Source organism: Cornus florida, unplaced genomic scaffold (assembly GCF_030987335.1).
Source record: "Cornus florida cultivar Cherokee Brave unplaced genomic scaffold, ASM3098733v1 CherokeeBrave_3.0.0_Hap2_Chr05, whole genome shotgun sequence".
In the NCBI taxonomy this organism is placed as follows: domain Eukaryota; kingdom Viridiplantae; phylum Streptophyta; class Magnoliopsida; order Cornales; family Cornaceae; genus Cornus; species Cornus florida.
In genome coordinates, this window is record NW_026775575.1 from 88,556,364 (window position 1) to 88,576,604 (window position 20,241).

At 33.3% G+C, this 20,241-nt stretch overlaps 2 protein-coding genes across 7 annotated transcripts; both read right to left on the reverse strand.

Annotated features, from left to right (window-relative positions):
- Positions 1–5,578: 5,578 nt before the first annotated feature.
- Positions 5,579–10,178, reverse strand: LOC132307464 (uncharacterized). Of its 2 annotated transcripts, none has more exons than XM_059805240.1 (5): positions 10,064–10,178; positions 8,177–8,271; positions 7,951–8,047; positions 6,850–6,976; positions 5,579–6,170 (listed from the first exon to the last, which is right to left on the reverse strand). In XM_059805240.1, the coding sequence occupies exons 1-5, from the start codon at positions 10,070–10,072 to the stop codon at positions 6,157–6,159; spliced, it is 342 nt and encodes a 113-aa protein (XP_059661223.1). In that variant the 5' UTR covers positions 10,073–10,178; the 3' UTR covers positions 5,579–6,156. The 2 variants fall into 2 exon arrangements, with proteins under 2 accessions (XP_059661223.1, XP_059661224.1); XM_059805241.1 differs by having other exon boundaries at positions 8,177–8,262; positions 10,064–10,133.
- On the reverse strand, positions 9,874–19,751 carry LOC132307463 (uncharacterized). Of its 5 annotated transcripts, none has more exons than XM_059805235.1 (7): positions 18,453–19,751; positions 16,410–17,370; positions 15,475–16,284; positions 15,238–15,356; positions 12,216–12,275; positions 11,932–12,009; positions 9,874–10,171 (listed from the first exon to the last, which is right to left on the reverse strand). In XM_059805235.1, the coding sequence occupies exons 2-6, from the start codon at positions 17,353–17,355 to the stop codon at positions 11,962–11,964; spliced, it is 1,983 nt and encodes a 660-aa protein (XP_059661218.1). In that variant the 5' UTR covers positions 17,356–17,370; positions 18,453–19,751; the 3' UTR covers positions 9,874–10,171; positions 11,932–11,961. The 5 variants fall into 5 exon arrangements, with proteins under 5 accessions (XP_059661218.1, XP_059661221.1, XP_059661220.1 ...); XM_059805238.1 differs by lacking the exon at positions 11,932–12,009 and adding an exon at positions 13,770–13,830; XM_059805237.1 differs by lacking the exon at positions 11,932–12,009.
- Positions 19,752–20,241: the final 490 nt, after the last annotated feature.

Below are 20,241 nucleotides of genomic sequence, written 5' to 3' on the forward strand. Positions count from 1 at the left end.
ATTTTTTAAGTATGTTGGTGATGGTAGTTTAATAAATTAGTTTTTTAATTAATACATAATTGCTCAAATAAATTTTATATTTGAGTTATATTATGTATTTGATGTAATTTTGGAGCATATTTGACAATAAAATAAAATTTTCATTTATCATTTATATAAAGGCAAAAATGGTATAATATTATTTTTATTCGAAATCACGTCCTTTTTATCTAGTGTGTATATATATATATATATATATATATATATATATATATATAGGAAGGTAAGAAAAACATAACAATAGAAAGATATGAATTAGCTTTAAAAAAAAAGAAAAAAGAAATAGCTTAAAAATTGAAGAGAAGCTAGAAAAATAGAGATTATTTGATTTACCGCCTTACAATTGTTTGTGTTCATTGATTCACGTTGAGGGCAATGATGGTGCTGGGGTTTTGGAAGTGGGGGATGTCGCCATGGAGGTGGAAGTGGTGTATGTGGTGGCGATTGACCACCATCTTTTAAATCTGATTAAAATTTATCTGTTGCAACTGCATTGTTTGAAAATAAAAATTTTGCCAGTGACCAGACTAGGTTAATTGCAACCAAGTCGCATAGTTCAGGGGATTAATTGCAGTTTTTGTACTTTAGGAGGGTTTATTGCATTTCGGCCCATAATTGAGGGGGGTTTATTGTTATTTACCCTAAATTTTATATTTGAGTTATATTATGTATTTGATGTAATTTTGGAGCATATTTGACAATAAAATAAAATTTTCTTTTATCATTTAAACAAAGGAAAAAATGGTATAATATTATTTTTATTCGAAATCACGTCCTTTTTATCTAGTGTGTGTGTGTGTATATATATATATACATAGGAAAGGTAAGAAAAACATAACAATAGAAAGACATGAATTAGCTTAAAAATTGAAGAGAAGCTAGAAAAATAGAGATTATTTGATTTACCTCCTTACAATTGTTTTTTCCTCTTTCCTTTTGCTTGAGTAGTTCGAATGGGCAAATCGAAGCTATCCGCATACAAGGCCAGATTTGAATCGTGAAAATCTATTCCTCCAAGACGAGTGCACCTGTTGTTTTTAGGATTATAGATGACTATAATCATGTTATCAAGTAGCATCACAATTCCACCTTTCTTCGTAGCACACAATGGTCTCAAATTATCTATAGGCATTGTGTCTGTAAAACATTGTCCAATCCTATGTGGGATGACAATGAACTTAGTCCAAGAATTATGCTCACCATATTGCTCCATAGTCCACACCTCAACATAGTTCTTATCAATGGTAGTAGAATACAAACTGAGGCATCCTTTAAGAACCGCCAAATCAAATATATCTCCAGCTTTTATACAATTTGGTGGTGGTATCTCCTTGAACGTCTCATCCACCATATTAAAGTAAACAATCACATAGTCATAATCGTTATGGTCAGCATTTATGGATTGTTACACATGGTTGCTTTTAAACCCTTGTTGATCAATGACACGATTATAGTGAAAACCCTTATACCCGCAGTGCTTAGGCTCTGTCCAGCATTGACCTCTGAAACTGAAAACCACAAAGTAGTCCCTACGGAAAAACAACACCTTGTAATCATCCGTGGAAGAATCATAGCAAAGTCCACGTGGTGCATAATGTTCATATATATGACATGAGAACTTCTTGTATGCCCTAGTGGATGGATTCCACAGTACACACATATTGTCCTTTTGAAGCCACAACAGTAATATACCATTACAAGAACCCACCACTCTAGCATCCCTATACTTCTTACGCGGAAAGCATAGTTTTTTCTTTGAACCATCGCAGCAGTCATAGCATATGTAGTTTAAATCTCTGGACCTGGCTATCAATCTGTCCCACATAAAGATACTTTGACGGTCCAACTTTATTGATTTATTGAGATGTGATCTTGTAAATTGGAGTTCAGAAATTTCATCACGCCATGATTTACAAACGCACCTAAATTGCAACAGAGACTTGACAAGTAGTTTCGAGAGTGTATTGTATACGATTTCCCATGGAAGAGTTGACCTATCACCTTCAATTCCTAGCTTTCTTCGTTTTATCGTCTTTCCCATTCTATTGCCTAATTGATAGCGCCGAGAAGACCAAGTGAGAACTGGCGGAATCAATTGATAATAGCAATGGCCAGGCCGAGGCTTCAAATAATGTGCCTGCCCAACCCAACGGAATATTGAAACCTTTGGTTGAGATCACCTCATTCCGACTAAACTACCAATAAAGCGACTTTAGAAAGGAATCGCGAAGAAGCCAGAAGTCCGCAGGTTGAACCATGAATTTAATAAGATAATTTACATTAAATATTAATAAGTAAAGTCCAACTAAAATACCAATAAGAAAACCAAAATTAAATATTACGAGTAATAAACAAAGTCCAACTAAATTACCAATAAGGAAACCAAAATAAAATTAGGATGCCAATAAACAAAGTCCAATTAAAGTAAAATAAAATACTATTAAAAATACAATAAGCAAAATTCTATAAATTTTTTTGCTAAATTTAAAAATTTAGCAATCAGTAACCCAAAGGTTATGACTATTGCTTGATCTCAAATTTTACTAGAAACTTTTAGAGGAAAATTTAGTAGGAAAAAAACTCAAAGCTTCTTTTTAAACCAAAATTTGGCAAATTTGTTATCAATTAAATTTATTATATTGAGAGAACGATAACAATGTTCAAATTTAATCAAAAAAAATTTATAATTAAATTTAATCAATCAAAAGGCAGAACATAACTGTGAATAATGAAAGAATGAACTTTAAATTCAATAACAAGCTCAAATTCATATATATATCACAAAACAAAGAATGGCCAAGCCAAATGATTAGATATAGACCAAAAAAAGAAAAAAAACAGAGTAATTTTCAAATGTCTTGGGATATCTGGGAGAAAATCCTGTTAGAACTCAAAGTAACATCTTAAAAACTTACTGGTTTCAAAAACTTACTGGTTTCAAGAATAAATAAAATAACTTATATACCTTAGAAGCAAACAAGAATAATAAAGATATTTAAGTTTAGCCAAGTCATACACACACACACACACATAGAAAGAGATTTAAATAATTAAATTCTTTACAACCCATATTTGATCAAGTTAGACAACAACTCACAAGATCAGAAATTATAAAATCAAGATAATCAAAATTCTAACCTCAAAGCTCCGATAATGTAAACAAAAATAGATGTCTTCAACACCAATAAGAGTCTATCAAGAAGCTAGAATCTGGAGACAGAGATTACAAAGTTAAAAAACAATTCAACCTTAGAATCAAACAAGAATCATAAAGAGACAAAGGGCCGATCTTTAAATAAGAAAGAGTAGATCCGCAGGGTTCAAATGAATTGGCTTATTCAAAAAAGGCCAAGATTAAAGTAAAAAGTAATAAATAAAAAAATTTAAATACATAACCAATTTATAAAGTTTACATAAAAATAAAAAAAAATAATAATTGAAGAATTATTGTAATAGAAAACGTTCAATGTAACCACAACCCATAAAAAAACAAAGCAAGCAATTTTGGGATTGAAACATAACAAAGCAAAGGACCAATAGGGTTACCAACTGCTAGATTGAAGAATAATTGTTAAAATTGAAGAATTGATGTGATTTTTATAATTTTTATTTTTATAAAGCAATTGTGTGTGATTGAAAGAAAGCAAGGACCAAATAGGGTGGGCAATTGGGAGAATCAGGTGTAACATTCTCAAATTCAATTATTCAATTTCACCCATCATATAACTGACTGAAAAATTGATTAATAATATTTCTAAGATCTCATAGAACGAAAAAAACATGGATTGTGAATTATGTGAAAAAAATAGTAATAAAAAAGAAGAAGATTGATATCAATCAGTTCCATAAAGATTTACAAGTTGCTAAATTGATGAATTCGAAGCAACAGCCTCATTGACTAATTAGAAGAATGGAGAGTAATAGTTACCTCATCCAAGTCGCAGGAGAGACATAAAAACAATATGATTGAGAGGGAGTTCTGAGGTTGGTAGATATAATATAGAGAGAGAGAGAGAGAGAGAGTGTTAAAAATAATTGGTGGTAGAGTTTGAGTTGTGCAATTTGTAATTTGAATTTTATTAGGTAATTGGAAAGTAGTGATTGACAGATTGAGTTTTAGTTGAATTTTATTTGGTAATTTGTAATTTGTTAAATTATTTTTATATTAATTAATAAATATTAATATTTTTTAAGAAATAAATAAATAAATAGGTAACTTGTGTTGGATTTTTATAGAAATTTTTTTTATAAAAACTCTTTTTATATCAATTAAGAATTTATTTTATTTTATTTTGTGTTAGAATTTGATAGAAAGTCTCAATTAATAAATATTTTTTTAGAAACAAATAGAAATAAATATTTATTAGGTAATTTGTAATTTGAATTAAACTCTTTAAATAAATTTTTAGGTAATTTTTTTATATAAAAAATCTTTTTATATCAATTAATAAATATCTCTTTTTATAAAAACTATTTTTTATATCAATTAATAAATATTTTTTATATTAATAAATAAATACTGAAACACCGAAATTCTTTGCACTTTTAATAATAGTATATAGATATTATATATTAATATATATATATATATATATATATATATATAATATTAAAAGTACAAGGGATCATTATTTTATAAATAAAATAAAAAATTGTCTTTTTAATTGGGTTTTCTATAGCACTTGGGATTCATATTAAAGTAAAATACCAATTGAATTTTCAATTAATTTATTAATAAAATAATTAAAAAGTTGTCATTCTAGGAAATAAAAATTATTAGAAGAATTTAAAATTGAAAATCCAATTGGTATTTTCCTCTAATATTAACGAGCCCTGAATTTAATAATATAATTTAAATAAAATATTAATAACCAAAGTCCAACTAAAATATCAATAAAGAAATCAAAATAAAATATTAATAAACAAAATCCAACTAAATACCAACAAGGAAACCAAAATAAAATAAGGATTCCAATAAACAAAGTCCAACTAAACCAAAATAAAATATTAAAATACCAATAAGCAAAGTTCAACTAAAATAAAACAAGAAGTTAGAGTATTTCAAGCCATTAATTTATAAATAATATATCTACACTATTATTAATATATATATATATATATATATATTAATTAATCTATATCTATACTTGTATATATTATTAAAAGTACAAGGAATCATTAATTTTGAATTTCCCATTCCACAAATATAAGGTTCTCGGGTCAAGTGCACAGTTCAGAAGCGCCCTTTATTTGGTGAGAAAAAGAATCAGAGAACAAGCTTGAAAGTTGAGACCAAAAACTAGAAAACATCAATCTTCAAGATCTGTTCAGATAAAGAAATTGCACCTCACAAGTGATAAACGATGACTAAAAAGACTTGTAATTTTCACATTTTTTATTTTGTTCCTGCACAATCAAAACATTCAAATGCAAAAAAAAAAAAAAAATTCCACATATTCTGCTCTCAAGAAAATTTCCAGAAATGCAATTATTTAATCAGAAAATAGATTTAGCAAAATCCAAAGATAATCGGCAGAGATTCACAAATCCGAAGTTTCTAATTCATTTACCAAGCTGAGCTTCTGCAGGATACAAAGAATCAAATGAGTCCAATATTAGTTCGACGAAGACTTGCATCACAGTCATGGAAATGCTACAAAGGTTATAAAAGAATACATTAAACTACACAAAATCAGTAAAACTATATAGGTTTTTGCATAGACACAAACCAATAACATAAATAGTTCACTGATCTGATCCATCAATGATCCCAACTGGTGTTGTCCTGGAGCAGCTCCAGTGTCTTATCGTCGGAATTGATTGGAACTGAGTTTATCAATCTGAAATGCTCTAGGATATCAGATCACGTCCGACTCTCATTCTGGATCCCATTATTGCATACTCACAGGATCTGCATTCATGTAAAGCATAGTTTGTCCCATGTTAACCCTTTTTCCACTTGTGCTGCTCAGTCATCTGTCTTCTCAATAAGTTTAAGAGGGTTTTCATCACACCCCAATTGTAAAGGGAGTTTCTGTTAAGGGAATCATAAAGGAGAGAGCATGTTGCCTGTGAAACGGACTTTCTACCAGGAACTGGGTGTGTCTGGAAGCAACTTCAAGAAATTATACCTGTAACATTCAGAACACATACCAATTTAATAACCTCAAGCAATTATTCTGTTGAAGTGGAATAAAGTAATTCATCCAACATCATAAATTTTGGGTTAAGTGAAAAGTAACCCCATTTTGGAGGTTGAAAGAAAAGTTTTGCTGAATGCTTAATCAACATGTTACTTCCCCAGTTATTTGTTAACTGAATGGCTTCTCTAGACACTTTGAACAACTCAAATAAAATATTGAGCATTGGTTCACTTACATTTTGTTTTAAGAAGATAGAACAAGACGAGCTGAATGCTGAATGCTGAATCATAAATTTTGGGTTAAGTGAAAAGTAACCCCATTTTGGAGGTTGAAAGAAAAGTTTTGCTGAATGCTTAATCACCATGTTACTTCCCCAGTTATTTGTTAACTGAATGGCTTCTCTAGACACTTTGAACAACTCAAATAAAATATTGAGCATTGGTCCACTTACATTTTGTTTTAAGAAGATAGAACAAGACGAGCTGAATGCAGAATGCTTAATCATAAATTTTGGGTTAAGTGAAAAGTAACCCCATTTTGTAGGTTGAAAGAAAAGTTTTGCTGAATGCTTAATCACCATGTTACTTCCCCAGTTATTTGTTAACTGAATGGCTTCTCTAGACACTTTGAACAACTCAAATAAAATATTGAGCATTGGTTCACTTACATTTTGTTTTAAGAAGATAGAACAAGACGAGCTGCAAAGGCTCCATCAACTGAATGCTTCTCAGCGTTAGAGAAATAGAAACCACGTTTTGTGACAAAATGTGGTGGTACATATCTGTCAGCAGGATCTAAGTTGAATTCGTGAACATATAAAATAATTAAAATATGTCAGAAGCACTACATTAACCTCACATTCTTAATTCTATATAAAAATATTAAAGCCAGATAGAAAACTCACTATACCACATCACAAACAAGGAGGTACGGTTCACTCATCAACAAAATTTTCTTGTGGTACAAGTAATAAGCTGAGTGATGTATCAAGAACACAAAAATACCTGAGGCACATTAACAAATTTACTCCAGAACATCTATTGATTTGTAATTTTTGTGTACTTCCGTAATATTCATGTGCGCGCTTTCCCATTTAAGCATTTGACTTCCATCATATACAAAGTAGATCTGAAAATAAGTTCCATTTAATCCTCAAAAATTGATTTCACAGCTCTACTCCATAAAACTCTCTCTCCACTATTAGGGATTGACTAAAATAATCCTATTCCGCCATTTTACTCTATCCAATGTCATAAGTTCAATCAAACCACATGCTATCACACACACACATATATATTAACCTTCTCAATTATGTCAATTCAATTCACTCTTCATTCTCATAGCATTATTTTCAATGCGGACCATGTTCCCCTTCCTTAGCGGTGCAGTCATTAGACTTCATCACACATGACCAAACCACCTCATAGTCAATTTTCTCTCGTTTTATCTCCAATGGGTACTAATTCAACCTCATAAGTGTGTTCATTTCTATTTTTATCCTTCACATCTATCCCAACATCCTATCTTGGTTACATTCCACATATTCAGTTATGGTCCTACTTATCTTATACCCTCTTTATTCTGAAGCTCTCTAGAGTTCAAATGTAGCACTTATTTCATAAATCAAAACATTATTATCAGCAATAATACACACCATGGAACCTCATCCTGAATGAATTTTTTTTTTTTTTTTTTCAGAGGGCCTACAATTAAGCAAAGTGAACACATGAAATAAAGCATTTTAAAGATTGAGCATGATAACTCTTACTGGATGTCTAATAAGGAATGCAACCACCCTCTCTTCATTCTCTTCAGGATCAATTGAACATGTACTGTATACCAGAACTCCGCCAGGCTTTACCAACCTACAAACACGATATTAGTAGAAAGGAAAAAACGATTCGCCAGAAATATAAATTATGATAATCTCTTCCCTCTTCAATAATTATGAAGAATAAAATAAAACATCAGCGAAGGAGACTAGATGGTCTCACATGGAAGCTGCATCAAGAAGTTCATCTTGAAAATCCTTAAGCTGTTCCAAATCTTCTGATCTCCTATTCCAACGCAAGTCTGCTCTCTTCAATAACTAGAAGAAGAAGTATAAGATTCAAATAGCCCGACTAGCTTCATTTTGAAAGAAAAATTGGAAAGATGAGCGCAAACCATAGGGGAAAAACTCCCCAATGTTGTTGGAATTTTCTACAAACAAATACTTAAGAGACGATGCAGGTGTCCTTGTGCAGAGTTGTGGATACCTTGGAGAGAACACCCAGTCCAAAACATGCAGCATCCAGCAAAACTTTATTGAACTCAAGGTTGTTAAAAGGGATTCTAGGTAGAATCGTTTTGGGTTCCGTCGGATCGTAAATCATAATATTCTACCAAACTAATAAAAATACAACTCAAACTAACTTTCTCAACAAAAATTATATTCAAAATAAATAGAAAATGAGCCAAAAACACAATATATATATATATATATATATATATATATATATATATATATATATATATATATAAGTACATTGTGTGTGTGTATGTATATATATATAAAGGATAAGTTCAAATAAAAATATTCAAATAGATTCTTTTAAATTTTTATTTTTTTATTTTTTAATATTTTTTTTGGAAGGTAAGACAAATTTTATATAAATGCAAATATTACATTGGGCTTCAGAAACTTGAAGTTTGCCAAGCCCATCAGGCCCAGCTGTAAAATAGAACAAAGAAAACACAAGAAAATGACAAGACACAAGACCAATCTGGTTGGACAAGACCATAGCAACAGATGAAGAGAGTAAAATTCCCCTGTTGCGATGTCGGCGAACCAAATTCCCCTGTTCCCCTGTTGAGATCAGCGGCAGCCAGCAGCTCCTCTCGTCTTTCTCAGGTAAGCTCTCTTAGTCTCTCGTTCCCTCTCTCTCCTCCTCTTCTGCTTCTTCTTCATCACCGAAACCTTAGCCACCCTTTTTTTTTTCTATTTTTCCTCGGGCATTTATCTCTTCGTCGGAGTTGTGCTGGAGGCCGTGAAAGAGAAGGAATTGTGGCACTGTGCTAATCGATTTAGGGCTTCTTCTATTTCTGCCAACTATTAAACCCAAAACAAGACCACAAACATGGAGTAATTTAGAATGGCTTACGATCCCACGATTCTACCCACATCCCAGCGATTTTGCACAAGCTAAGATTTTTATGGGATTCGGACACGTTGGATCGTAAAATCGCTCAATTCTAATTTAACAACCATGATCAAACTTTACCCGATCATTGTCCTGACAGATGGTAAGAAAGAAGAAAGAACTCAGGTGCTACATGTTCCAAAAATACTCCCTCCTCATTTTCTATGTCAGTAATTACTTACAACAAATCTATGAAGAACAGCATTAATGGTGGTGACGATATCATCAACTTGGAGCAACTTGGCTGTCTCTCTAAGGATTCTCAACCGGCCTTCGTTTATGTCAATTGCAGATACCTTACTGCGAACCCACAAAGCGTATTCAATATTACTCAAAAACCCAAAACTGCTCAACTAAGTCACCAAGCAAACAAGAACTATGAACATCATCATCATTCTCAGCACTTCACTACAACTATCCATAAAATGAATGATGTTATACCATTAGGTTCCAACAAAATCTGGTTCACCAGATAAAGAATAAGATTTGAACACCATCATCTTTTTTACTTTTTTTTTTTCTTTTCTTTTCTTTTTTATTTTTTATTTTTTATAAGTAACAGATGTGGATGGAATCTTTTGGTGATATATATGTCACATTTCTAAGCAATATTAGAAAACTTATTATAGTTTTTGCTTTTCTGTAGAAAGCCAACAAGGGTCTTTAAACAGGAATGATGTTTCCTTGTTCAAAAATTACCTTGGCCATTCAAAAGGGATGCCATGAAAAGGGTCTTCCCTCCAGGAGCAGCACATCAATCAATAATGCTCTCACCAGGTTGTGGATCTACAACAGAAACGACCAAACCTGCACTACGATTAAAAATACGTGTGTTAGGGAATCATGGCAGACCAAATTATTCACCTCTTGAATGGAAATAAAAAACAGAACTAGTATATTAGCACAAAACATGAATAGTGTGTAAAAAAAAGTTGTTAGAAACATAGGTGGAAAAAAGTTGTTAGAAACATAGTTGTGTGCTGGCATATTTCGGTCCAAAATCATGTTGAGGTCTAATTTTCTTTTTGGGTCTTTGTTGGACAGCTTCATGATCCAGAGGTTCGGGTTCATCAAATTGAAGCTTCATCAACTTGGAACAAACACTATAGGAACAGGTAAGTATATTGGTGGGAGCACTTGCACTTGCACCAGTGGACCTTGTGCATGCACCAGTCTAGCTCTCTTCTGCCTAAAACGTGTTCTAAACCCAGTCAGCAGTTGCACCAATCTAACTTTTACTTTCACAAGTGTAACTTAGTCCAGCGAGTAGTTTCACTGTTCCAATCCTTACACGACCCAACTCTTACTTATCCAATGTTTTTACAAGACAATTACGTTACAAATTCAAAGACTTTTTGTTTATAAATACTAGGGTTTGACCTTATTTAGTCAAAGAAATTAAATTAAAAATCTGCTAGCTTTTAGAGAGAAAAAGAAAACCAGCTGAGCTTCTCCTGTGTTTATTCATTTTATTCACACACTTTTGCACTAGAGTTAGTCTGCGTGTGTTCTATAATGCCCGTTAGAATCCGAGCCCTCCTACCAAGTTCATCTAAGACAATCAGAGCAGCAGTTTATCCAGTTTCTTTGCAAAAGAAAACCAGCTGAGCTTCTCCTGTGTTTTTTCATTTTATTCACACACTTTTGCACTATAGTTAGTTTGCGTGTGTTCTATAATGCCCGTTAGAATCTGAGCCCTCCTACCAAGTTCATCTAAGACAATCAGAGCAGCAGTTTATCCAGTTTCTTTGGACAGTAGTGGAAGGAGAAAGCAAGTGATCACTCTGAGAAACGGCCCATTGTAAGTTGTTGGTAATTCCAAAGGCACTGTAGCTCGTTGTATCTTTCAAAATATAGTGGATCGTTCACCTGAGATAGCTACTCTTTGTGTTTTTCCTTGCTGAGGTTTCCACTTAATAGTCCCGATGTCCCCTCTTCTCTCTCCCCCTTGCTCTTCATTTTTAGTTGTTGTTGTGTGTTGGTCTGTTGAATTGCAATATAATTCACTAAAAATCGAATTAAGTTAAAAGCAAGCAAAAAGAGAAAACTAGACCTTTTCACACCCTCTAGGTCTTACTAACTGAGACATTTTCACAACCCCTTCTGCATTGCAAAACCCTTAGTTTTAGTTATTTTTTACCTCTCAGAGACACCATATATGGATACAACACAAGATTACAGCTCATATCCATTTAAAACAGATCATTGTTGCTCTATCCAAATCTCTTAGCTGGTCAAGCAGAGGTTAACATGATAAAAGACTCACAAAGGAGTTGCCAACAAGTGGGGGCAAGGGGCGCGCGCGGGGGGGGGGGGGGGGGGGGGGGGTGGGTGGCCGAGGGCGGGGGAGTATGAATTTTACAAAAACGTTCATACCACCTGTGCATGATGTACTGACCTACATGGCTGACCTAAAAACAAATCCCACTACTCGAGCATGGAGAAGCAAAATATTATTCCATAGTGTTTGGCCCAACGGATGATTCTATACTCAATTCTAATAATATTTATAAATAAATATAATAAATAAATAAATAAAAGAAGAACAAGAACAAGAGGAAGTTGACCTGAACTTTCATCCTGGACTTAACATAAATTCAAGAATTCAAATCTTCAGGGAGAATACAAGGAAATTTTTTATTCACCTGCATTCCATATTTGTTGTTCATGTCTCATGCAGAAGCAACAAATGTAAGATTTTTTTCTCCTTTTCACTTAATGATAGGTAAATAGAAACTCAAGTAGCAAGCAGATAGGACCGACAAGTGTTGAATATATAGCAGTGAGATATTCTTGCTCAACAGCAGAAATAAACCTGAGAATACTTGAAAGGGCTATGTTACACCAATACCTGCATCCCAGTTCTGAAACAAACAAAATCATCCAAATGGGAAGAAAGTTCATATGGGACCTGAATTTCAAGAAAAGAAAATAAATATGTGAGCACAAGTATACCATTACAGTAAGGCATGACCACGACTAGTTATTAGTTGTAACAGGGATATTTCTATTATAAATAAGAGACGTTGAACTAATACTAACAGTGCAAACATTTCAATAGGGAAAAGCGTGGATTGCAACAGTTTATTTCATTATGTTTACCCAATGAAATAAAAATCTTGTGAAAAAGAAAAAAGTTGTTCACATGACAACCTCATATGATTTTCTTTTGGCCTTTATCTTGTCATTAAACTTTTTCTTCTCACAATTTAAACTTGAACCATATTACTTTACCTTTTTCCTACATAATTTTTTTGGGAAAATTGTATGTTCCTTTTCATACATATCATGCCTTCCATTGCCCGTGAACAGAAGAATCCCTAGGACTTTCCCTAATCTAGCTCTCACTTGGCGCAAATTTATATCTAAATCTCATCTCTGTATCATGAATTCACCTCCTCTTAGTTTCAAGAAGTGGAACATAATAGTATATCAGATTTATTGGATTAAATGCCTAATATTATTCACCAAGTGTTTTAAGTACCCTTTGCATCCAATCTGTTTTCATCTATGCGTCACTTCATCTTATTCTACTTCAATATATTTATCTATGCAATTTTTGGATTCTCATGGTTGGAAACACAAATTTTCCATGTCCACTAACTCCTTTTAACTACAATTGAAGGACAATACATACAGAATATATTCAGACCACCCCACACAAAAAGACTGTCATATGTTCAGGATACTTAATTACTGATGACCTGTCTCTTGGATGAGAAATTGCAACAACAATTACCTGGGCAAACACTCCAACATTGTCACCAATCAGGAAGCCAAATCAATTTCATTAACAATATATTTTTACAAATAAAATGTAGGGGTCTTGACTTCTGATAGAGAGTTAATTCACCAAGCAAGACTGTCATATTTTTTATGTCCAATATATTGACTTGTTGGCTATCTTCAGTCCTATTAGCCCGGACTTCATTTCATCAACCCAAATCGAGGCTATGAACATAAGCAAAAAGTACATAAATATCATGTATACGGCAAGCATATGAATAAATAAATAAATATATACATAAAAATCATGCATTAATTCATAGTAAAATACAGGCATGCATACTCAATTCAACTCAACAAATCCTTTCCCCAAACTATTTGTGGTTGGCTACAAACATATGCATAAAATTTTCATATTTATTTTTAGAGAGAAGAAAGGGAGAGAGAGAGGGAGATGTGCGTGAATATACAAATAGTAATACTCCATAAATATATATACTTTTTGATTTTGACAGGAATAAATACATATATCATAGTATGTGCATGGATTATACGTGTACTATGTGTATGAAATGGCAACATGTGCTGAGTGGGGTGGCCATGCGTCTATGAGGAATGGAGAGAGACCAAAAAAATTAAATATCCGATAACCAAACCAATACAGACATTAATCAAGCACCTTCAATGTTTCGAGCCGCATCACAAGGTTGGCTCTTGTGAAACCTTTCCCACTGTTTGCCCTGATATTGGAATTAGATGACAAGACTATGAGATTTTTTTGATATGCATACTAAATAAAGTAAAATGTGTTGAAGGATTTATATATTTAAGTTACACTCTCTCTAACAGCTTAAGCTTTTGGAGTAAATGGTTGTTAACATGGTGTCAGAGCCAAAGGTCTCGAATTCAAACCTTACCGTCGCCCTAATTAAAATATTGAAAAACATGTGTTCCAAAAAGAGGCCACACGTGAGGGGGCGTGTTGAAGGATTTATATATTTAAGTTACACCCTCTCTAACAACTTAAGCTTTTGGAGTAAATGGTTGTTAACAAAATGTAATTAGAAACCTGAGGCTATAACTGGGATCACTGTTATTCCACATCATCAACTTAATAGCTTCCTCAAGCCCAAGGTAATAGCTTCCTCAAGCCCAAGATACTTTCTCCATCGTCACACCATCCACTAGAGAATATGGAAAAGGAAAGTAGAATGAGAGATGGAGAGAAAGTAAACATAGACACTGACATTGTTTTGCTTTACTTGTCTATCACTGTACCTCCAATTTATGATAATTACAAATTAAAGTCAAATCCATTTACTTCAGACTACATTAATTGTGTAATCTAAAACATACTTTGGAACTATATTGAAAATCAAATGGGATTATGTTACCCCTTCAGTAAACCAACTGATCAAGTTTACATAGACTACATTAAGATTTGAACATCCACTTAGCCCCTTGTATTCAACAAGAAAAGTTGGCAAAGCATTTGCCGGTGCCTAACCAGAGTTCGTGTCCTCTCTCTAAGTGAATGGGGGTTTACAACCACAGTTTAAAGCTCCAACTTCAAGTTAAAACCTCATTCATTTATATGAGCAAAATAAACAAACCGCTACCGAAGTTTACAAAAGTTAAGACTAAAACTAAAGTACTAATGCCGGCTATAAAGTGTTTCTAAATTCTACTTCGCAATAAACTTTATTTTCTGTAGAGATAGAACTTCCTGCTCCCCTTGTTGGAAACCGTGAACTAGAACTAGATTTTGATCTAGTAGACCGGTGCGGCCTGCTATCCTCTCCAATACCAGCAAAACTAGCAACATCACCCCATGTCAAGGAATCATCTTCAAAGATTAGATCATGTTATGCATCAGAATCATCCATCCTCCCCGTCAACCACTTGTTGCTCTCATCAATGTCATCGAGTAAAATGGGATCAAGAGTGTCACGCATATTATATCGACGCCTCAATGCTCTATTATATTTGATGAACACTAAATCATTCAAATTTGTTTGAGCGAGCCTATTTCTTTTCTTGTTATGAAGCTGCAATAAATTCAACTTTAACTAGTAAGTATAAAAAATTAAAATTTTAATTTTCAACAATTAAATTATAAACCTAGTTAATAGATAGTATATACTTACATGCTCAAACATGTTCCAATTTCGTTCACAACCAGAAGAACTGCAAGTAAGGCTTAAAACCTTTATAGCAAACTTTTGGAGAAGTTTTGTTGACTTGCCATAAGCTTCCCACCAATTAGCTATTAAAAAAAATTAGTAATGATGTTTAGCAACTTTAGCTTCATCTTTGTATCGACTCTATTGTCAAAATAATTTTAAAACTTAGCTATACTAACTTAATATACTTTACCACTTTACCTGGTCCTCGTGTACTTCTCTGTCTAATAGCAAATGGATTACCAAAGAGGCCCTCAGCTTTAGAATATAAGGACAGCTCCTCAGTAATTTTGTCTTGGTCTTTGACATCTGGGACTAACCTTGCAATGCATGCATACAAATCATTTGCAATGTCTTCATCTTCTTCAATTTTCGGATTTGAATAAAAGTATCCTGGGTTCAAATAATAACCTGCTGCATGCAAAGGGCGATGAAGTTGAATATTCCACCTCTTATCAATTATTTCAAAAATATCCTTGTATTTGTCTTCTACTTCCCCAAATGATTTTGCAATGGCTTCTTTAGCCCTATCCATAGCCGCATAAATGTATCCCATGGGAGGCTTTTTCTCGCCATCAACTAATCTCAAAACCGGAATAAGAGGACCGGAAACCTTAAGGCTAAAGACAATGTTGTTCCAAAAGGAAGGCATCAAAACATAAGAAGCAACTCTTTTACCGGCTTCCTCTTTCGCCCATTTACTACGACTCCATTCTTCTGAAGTAAACATCTTTCTCAAATTATTCTTTTGCTTGTGAATACTTGATAATGTGATGAAACATGTAGCAAATCGAGTCTTAGCGGGCCTAAGCAACTCCTTTTTGTGAGTAAAGTTCTTCATAATGTTCAACAACTTTGGACGCATATAAATATAACTATTCAACTCAACTGCCCTTTGCATTGTTGTAGAGATGGACGGTATTTTCCCAATGTCTTCCAACATCAAGTCTAAGCAATGAGCAGCACATGGTGTCCAATACAAATGTGGGTGTTCTTTCTCTAACATCCTCCCTATTTGAAACCAAACGGAAAAAAGAAAAAGTGATATAAAGAGAATGAGTAAATCAAAATTGATTTAAATTATATATTTGTAAAGAATGTAAACTCTAAAAGTTATAAACATTGAACATTCTTACCGGCATACTTATTGCTTGATTCACTATCTGTGACGACTTGGACGACATTTGCTACTCCAATGCGGTTCACAAATTTATTAAGTAAGTCAAACATCTTTTCACCATCCTTTGAAAAAGAAGAAGTATCTATCGATTCAATAAACATGGTTCCCCTCCGACTATTTACTAGGAAATTAAGCAATGTTCTCCCTCTCTTGTCTGTCCACCCATCTGCCATTAATGAGCATCCAAATTTTGACCACTCCTCTCTATGGTCATTCATCAAAGCATTGGTATTATCCAATTCCTTTCTAAGCAAAGGAACTTTCACCTCATGATAACTAGGTGGTTTCATGCCAGGACCATATTGTCCAAATGCTTCAACAACCTCGGCAAAGCTATCATACTTAACAGCATTGAATGCAATTCCTGCATCATACATCCACCTTGCAAAAGCAGCACACGCTCTTCTTCTCAACTCTTTCTTGCATGCATCATTAATGGTTGTCTGTTTTCCCCCCTCCTTTCTTTTTTGTACCACAATTTCCGGTCTGGGAGTGAAATATAAATCAATCGATCCCTTTTGCTTTTGCCTCTTTGAGGAATTGACACTAGCACTGCCACTACTTGCACTAGCTACCCTTTTTCCCCGATTTTTAACTTCCATAACGTCATCCTCATCCTCTTCATCAATGAAATTAATGTCATCACTAGGTAACAAATTCATTTTATCTTTTTCTTCCTTTTTCTTACTCATGTACTCTTTGATTTCTTCTCTAACACTAGATGGGCATCTTGTGCATGCACTCACATTTCTATACCCTCCAGCTAAGTGTTGCTTAGCCCGATAAATACCTCCTTTTGTAACTTTTGCACAAAAGTTACAAGTGATGGCATTTGTATCTTTCGGATTCTCCAAATGTGAGTAATTCCATGCCGGATCCTTTCTTGAACCATCACTAAGCATCTTTTAAAGTACAAACTACAACCAAATTCAAAATAACAAAATAATAGCATCATGTAATCAGTGTCTGCAACAACTCTGACAAAATAAAATATAAGAGCCTCAAAGCAATATTAACATTTCAATTTTTTTTTAAAAAGAAAGAGCTTTGACAAAATGCAAAAAGCAGAAAATTATTTCATGCAAAAATAAAAAAAAAGCAATGTTGATGCAAAGAGCCGAATATTATTTATATATTATTTCGATCTCAACTTATATATATATATTTATCCCATGTTTGGATGCTGCATTAATTGATAGAAAATTTGAGTTCATCTTGCAAATAACACATGGATGTGCTATTATTATTTTTAAATCAAATCAAATCTAATTTTCATTAAGCACGAATAAAACGTTTTTGCAAGCTGCAAGCACCATGTTTGGATGCATTAAATAGAAATTATGAATTTATCTTGCAAGGATGTGCTCTATTTTCAAATCAAATAAATCTAATTTTCTATAAGCAGTAAGTAGTAAGCACCATGAATGATTGATTCTATTTTTCATTTTTGGGTATGTGATTGATCGATTTCTATTAAACAGATTAATAAGGAGTAAACAAAATCAACAGAAACAGAGACAAGCATAAAAATAATTACCGGCAGTAACAGAGACAAGCAATAAAACAGAAACAGATTGATCATCAAAGTTCAAACACATGCAAGGCAGTGAGGCACTAATCTAGACAAACATAAAAATAAAAATAAAAACAAAAACAGAGGACCAACATAAATAAAAACAGAGGAATAAAAAAATAAAAGAAGAGCAGAGAGAGCCGAGAGAAGAAGAATAGAGGAAAAAAAATAAAAAAATAAAAGAAGAGCCGAGAGAGCCGAGAGAAGAAGAAGAATGAAATAAAAAATAGAGAAAAAAATTAAAAAAATAAAAAAAATAAAAAAATAAAAGAAGAGCAAGAACCGAGAGAGCCGAGAGAAGAAGGAAAAAAAAAAAAAAAAATTCTGAGACTGAGAGATCCGGGCCTCCGGCAGATCCGAGAACATAAGAAGAAGCAAGAAGGAGAGAAGAAGAAGAGAAGAAGAAGAGAGGGAAGGAGAACTTACCGGCACCGGCAGACGCAGATCGCTGATCCGAGAGCCCAGGCTTCGCAGATCAGGCTCGTCACTCACTCACTCGTGTACTTCTCTGTCTCTTCTTTTATTTTCTTTTGTTTTTTTTTTTTGTTTTGTAACTTGTAGGTCTTGTATAGGTTTTGTAATAAACAAATGGGTAAATTACACAAATCACCCATGAGGTTTCTATATTTTGCATGTAGATAGAAGTTATAGAAATATTATAGAAAGATCATATTGACCATTTGACCATAAAAAACTCTACATTGAAAATAGAAAAGAAAAAATGTCTATTACAAGTTAAAGCCAAACATGCACTATGAATGAGATTCTCCTTGCTTGTGAAGTCTTCGCCATTCTTGTATGAACAGAATCTTCAAAATTTGAAAGTGAAGCAAGAATTTGTACCCTCTACCCTCAAAGGATGCTTACTAAATGGCTAATTAATTATGAAACAATTGTAGAAGCAACCATTGTTTGAAAATTATTGTGGCATTCAACTTCAGTATATGTATCTTCCACTTCTGTAACAAACTTTTCTCCTGGAGCTAATACCTCTGCAACATCATTTTCCATATTGGCAATAGAAAGCTCGCAGATTTTCATCAGGTGTTTCTTTTTCTAAGACAAAGCTTGGAAAACATGACTTGGAGCTGCAGAGAAAATTGATGTGGTGAATTGTTGCTCTCTGTTCATGTCATAACTGTAACTTTTCATATTGGCTTTCCGGCAGATGAGCCTTTGTTTGCTCAGCTGAGCCTTAAGTAAACACAAAATAATGTAGAGGGACTGGAGCTTCTCATGCTTTTTTGCACTGTTTCTCGCGTAGAAAGGAACATCACAATGCCAAAAATCATAATGCTTTTGACCTTAAAATTATGGACCTTTCTGTAATATTGCTATAACTTCTATCTACATGCACAATATAGAAACCTCATGGGTGGTTTGTATAATTTGCCCTAAACAAATAAAAACTAACAATAAACAAATAATAAACCTTACACAACCAAAATAATAACAAAATAATTTTTAAAAAAAACTATTTTTCCAGCGCCTGTAGCCTGTAGCCTTGCGTCTTTGCCTAAAAGGCATTCGCCTGGTACAACACTGTCGCCTTAAGGCATTCAAGGCGCCGGTGCCTTTAACAACTATCATAGAACCAAATCCTGAGACTTTATAAAAATCTGAAAAACTTAGATGTTCGGTATTTGGGGGAAAGGAGGGAAAAAAAAAAAAAAAAAAAGGAATACAATACAGTAAAAGAATAAATTTTCTCTTCTATATATAAATTCCATGGACAAACCCAAGGATTAATCAGGTCGTTTGTCATAGATACCTCTATGATTAGCTCCAGTTATCCTTGAAGTTGTAAATAGAAGAAAAAGATTCAACACCAAACTTAAAACTGGATGAGAATGAAGCTTGGCAAGAGCACGTGATTGTGAACGATCATTGCCTTCCACTCTGGGTAAAGGAAGGGAGTTATTTTCCTGCAGACTCAAAAGAACAAGGCAGTCATTACAACTATTGTAGTTGCCACTTAGTCATGCTTCATGAGTATATATTAAAGCAAAACTAGTCTTCTGAGAACCCCATTGACCATGTTACCAGCACCAGGTCTCAGAGAAACTTTTGCAAGTCTTACATTCTAAAGATATACATGCAACAACCATACATAATAATGAACATTAGTGCCCAAAACACAAAATCAAGAAAAGATTAGCAAAACATAATATGTAAAAGGTGTATGGAACCCAGGTGAAATAGAAGTTAGTGGACC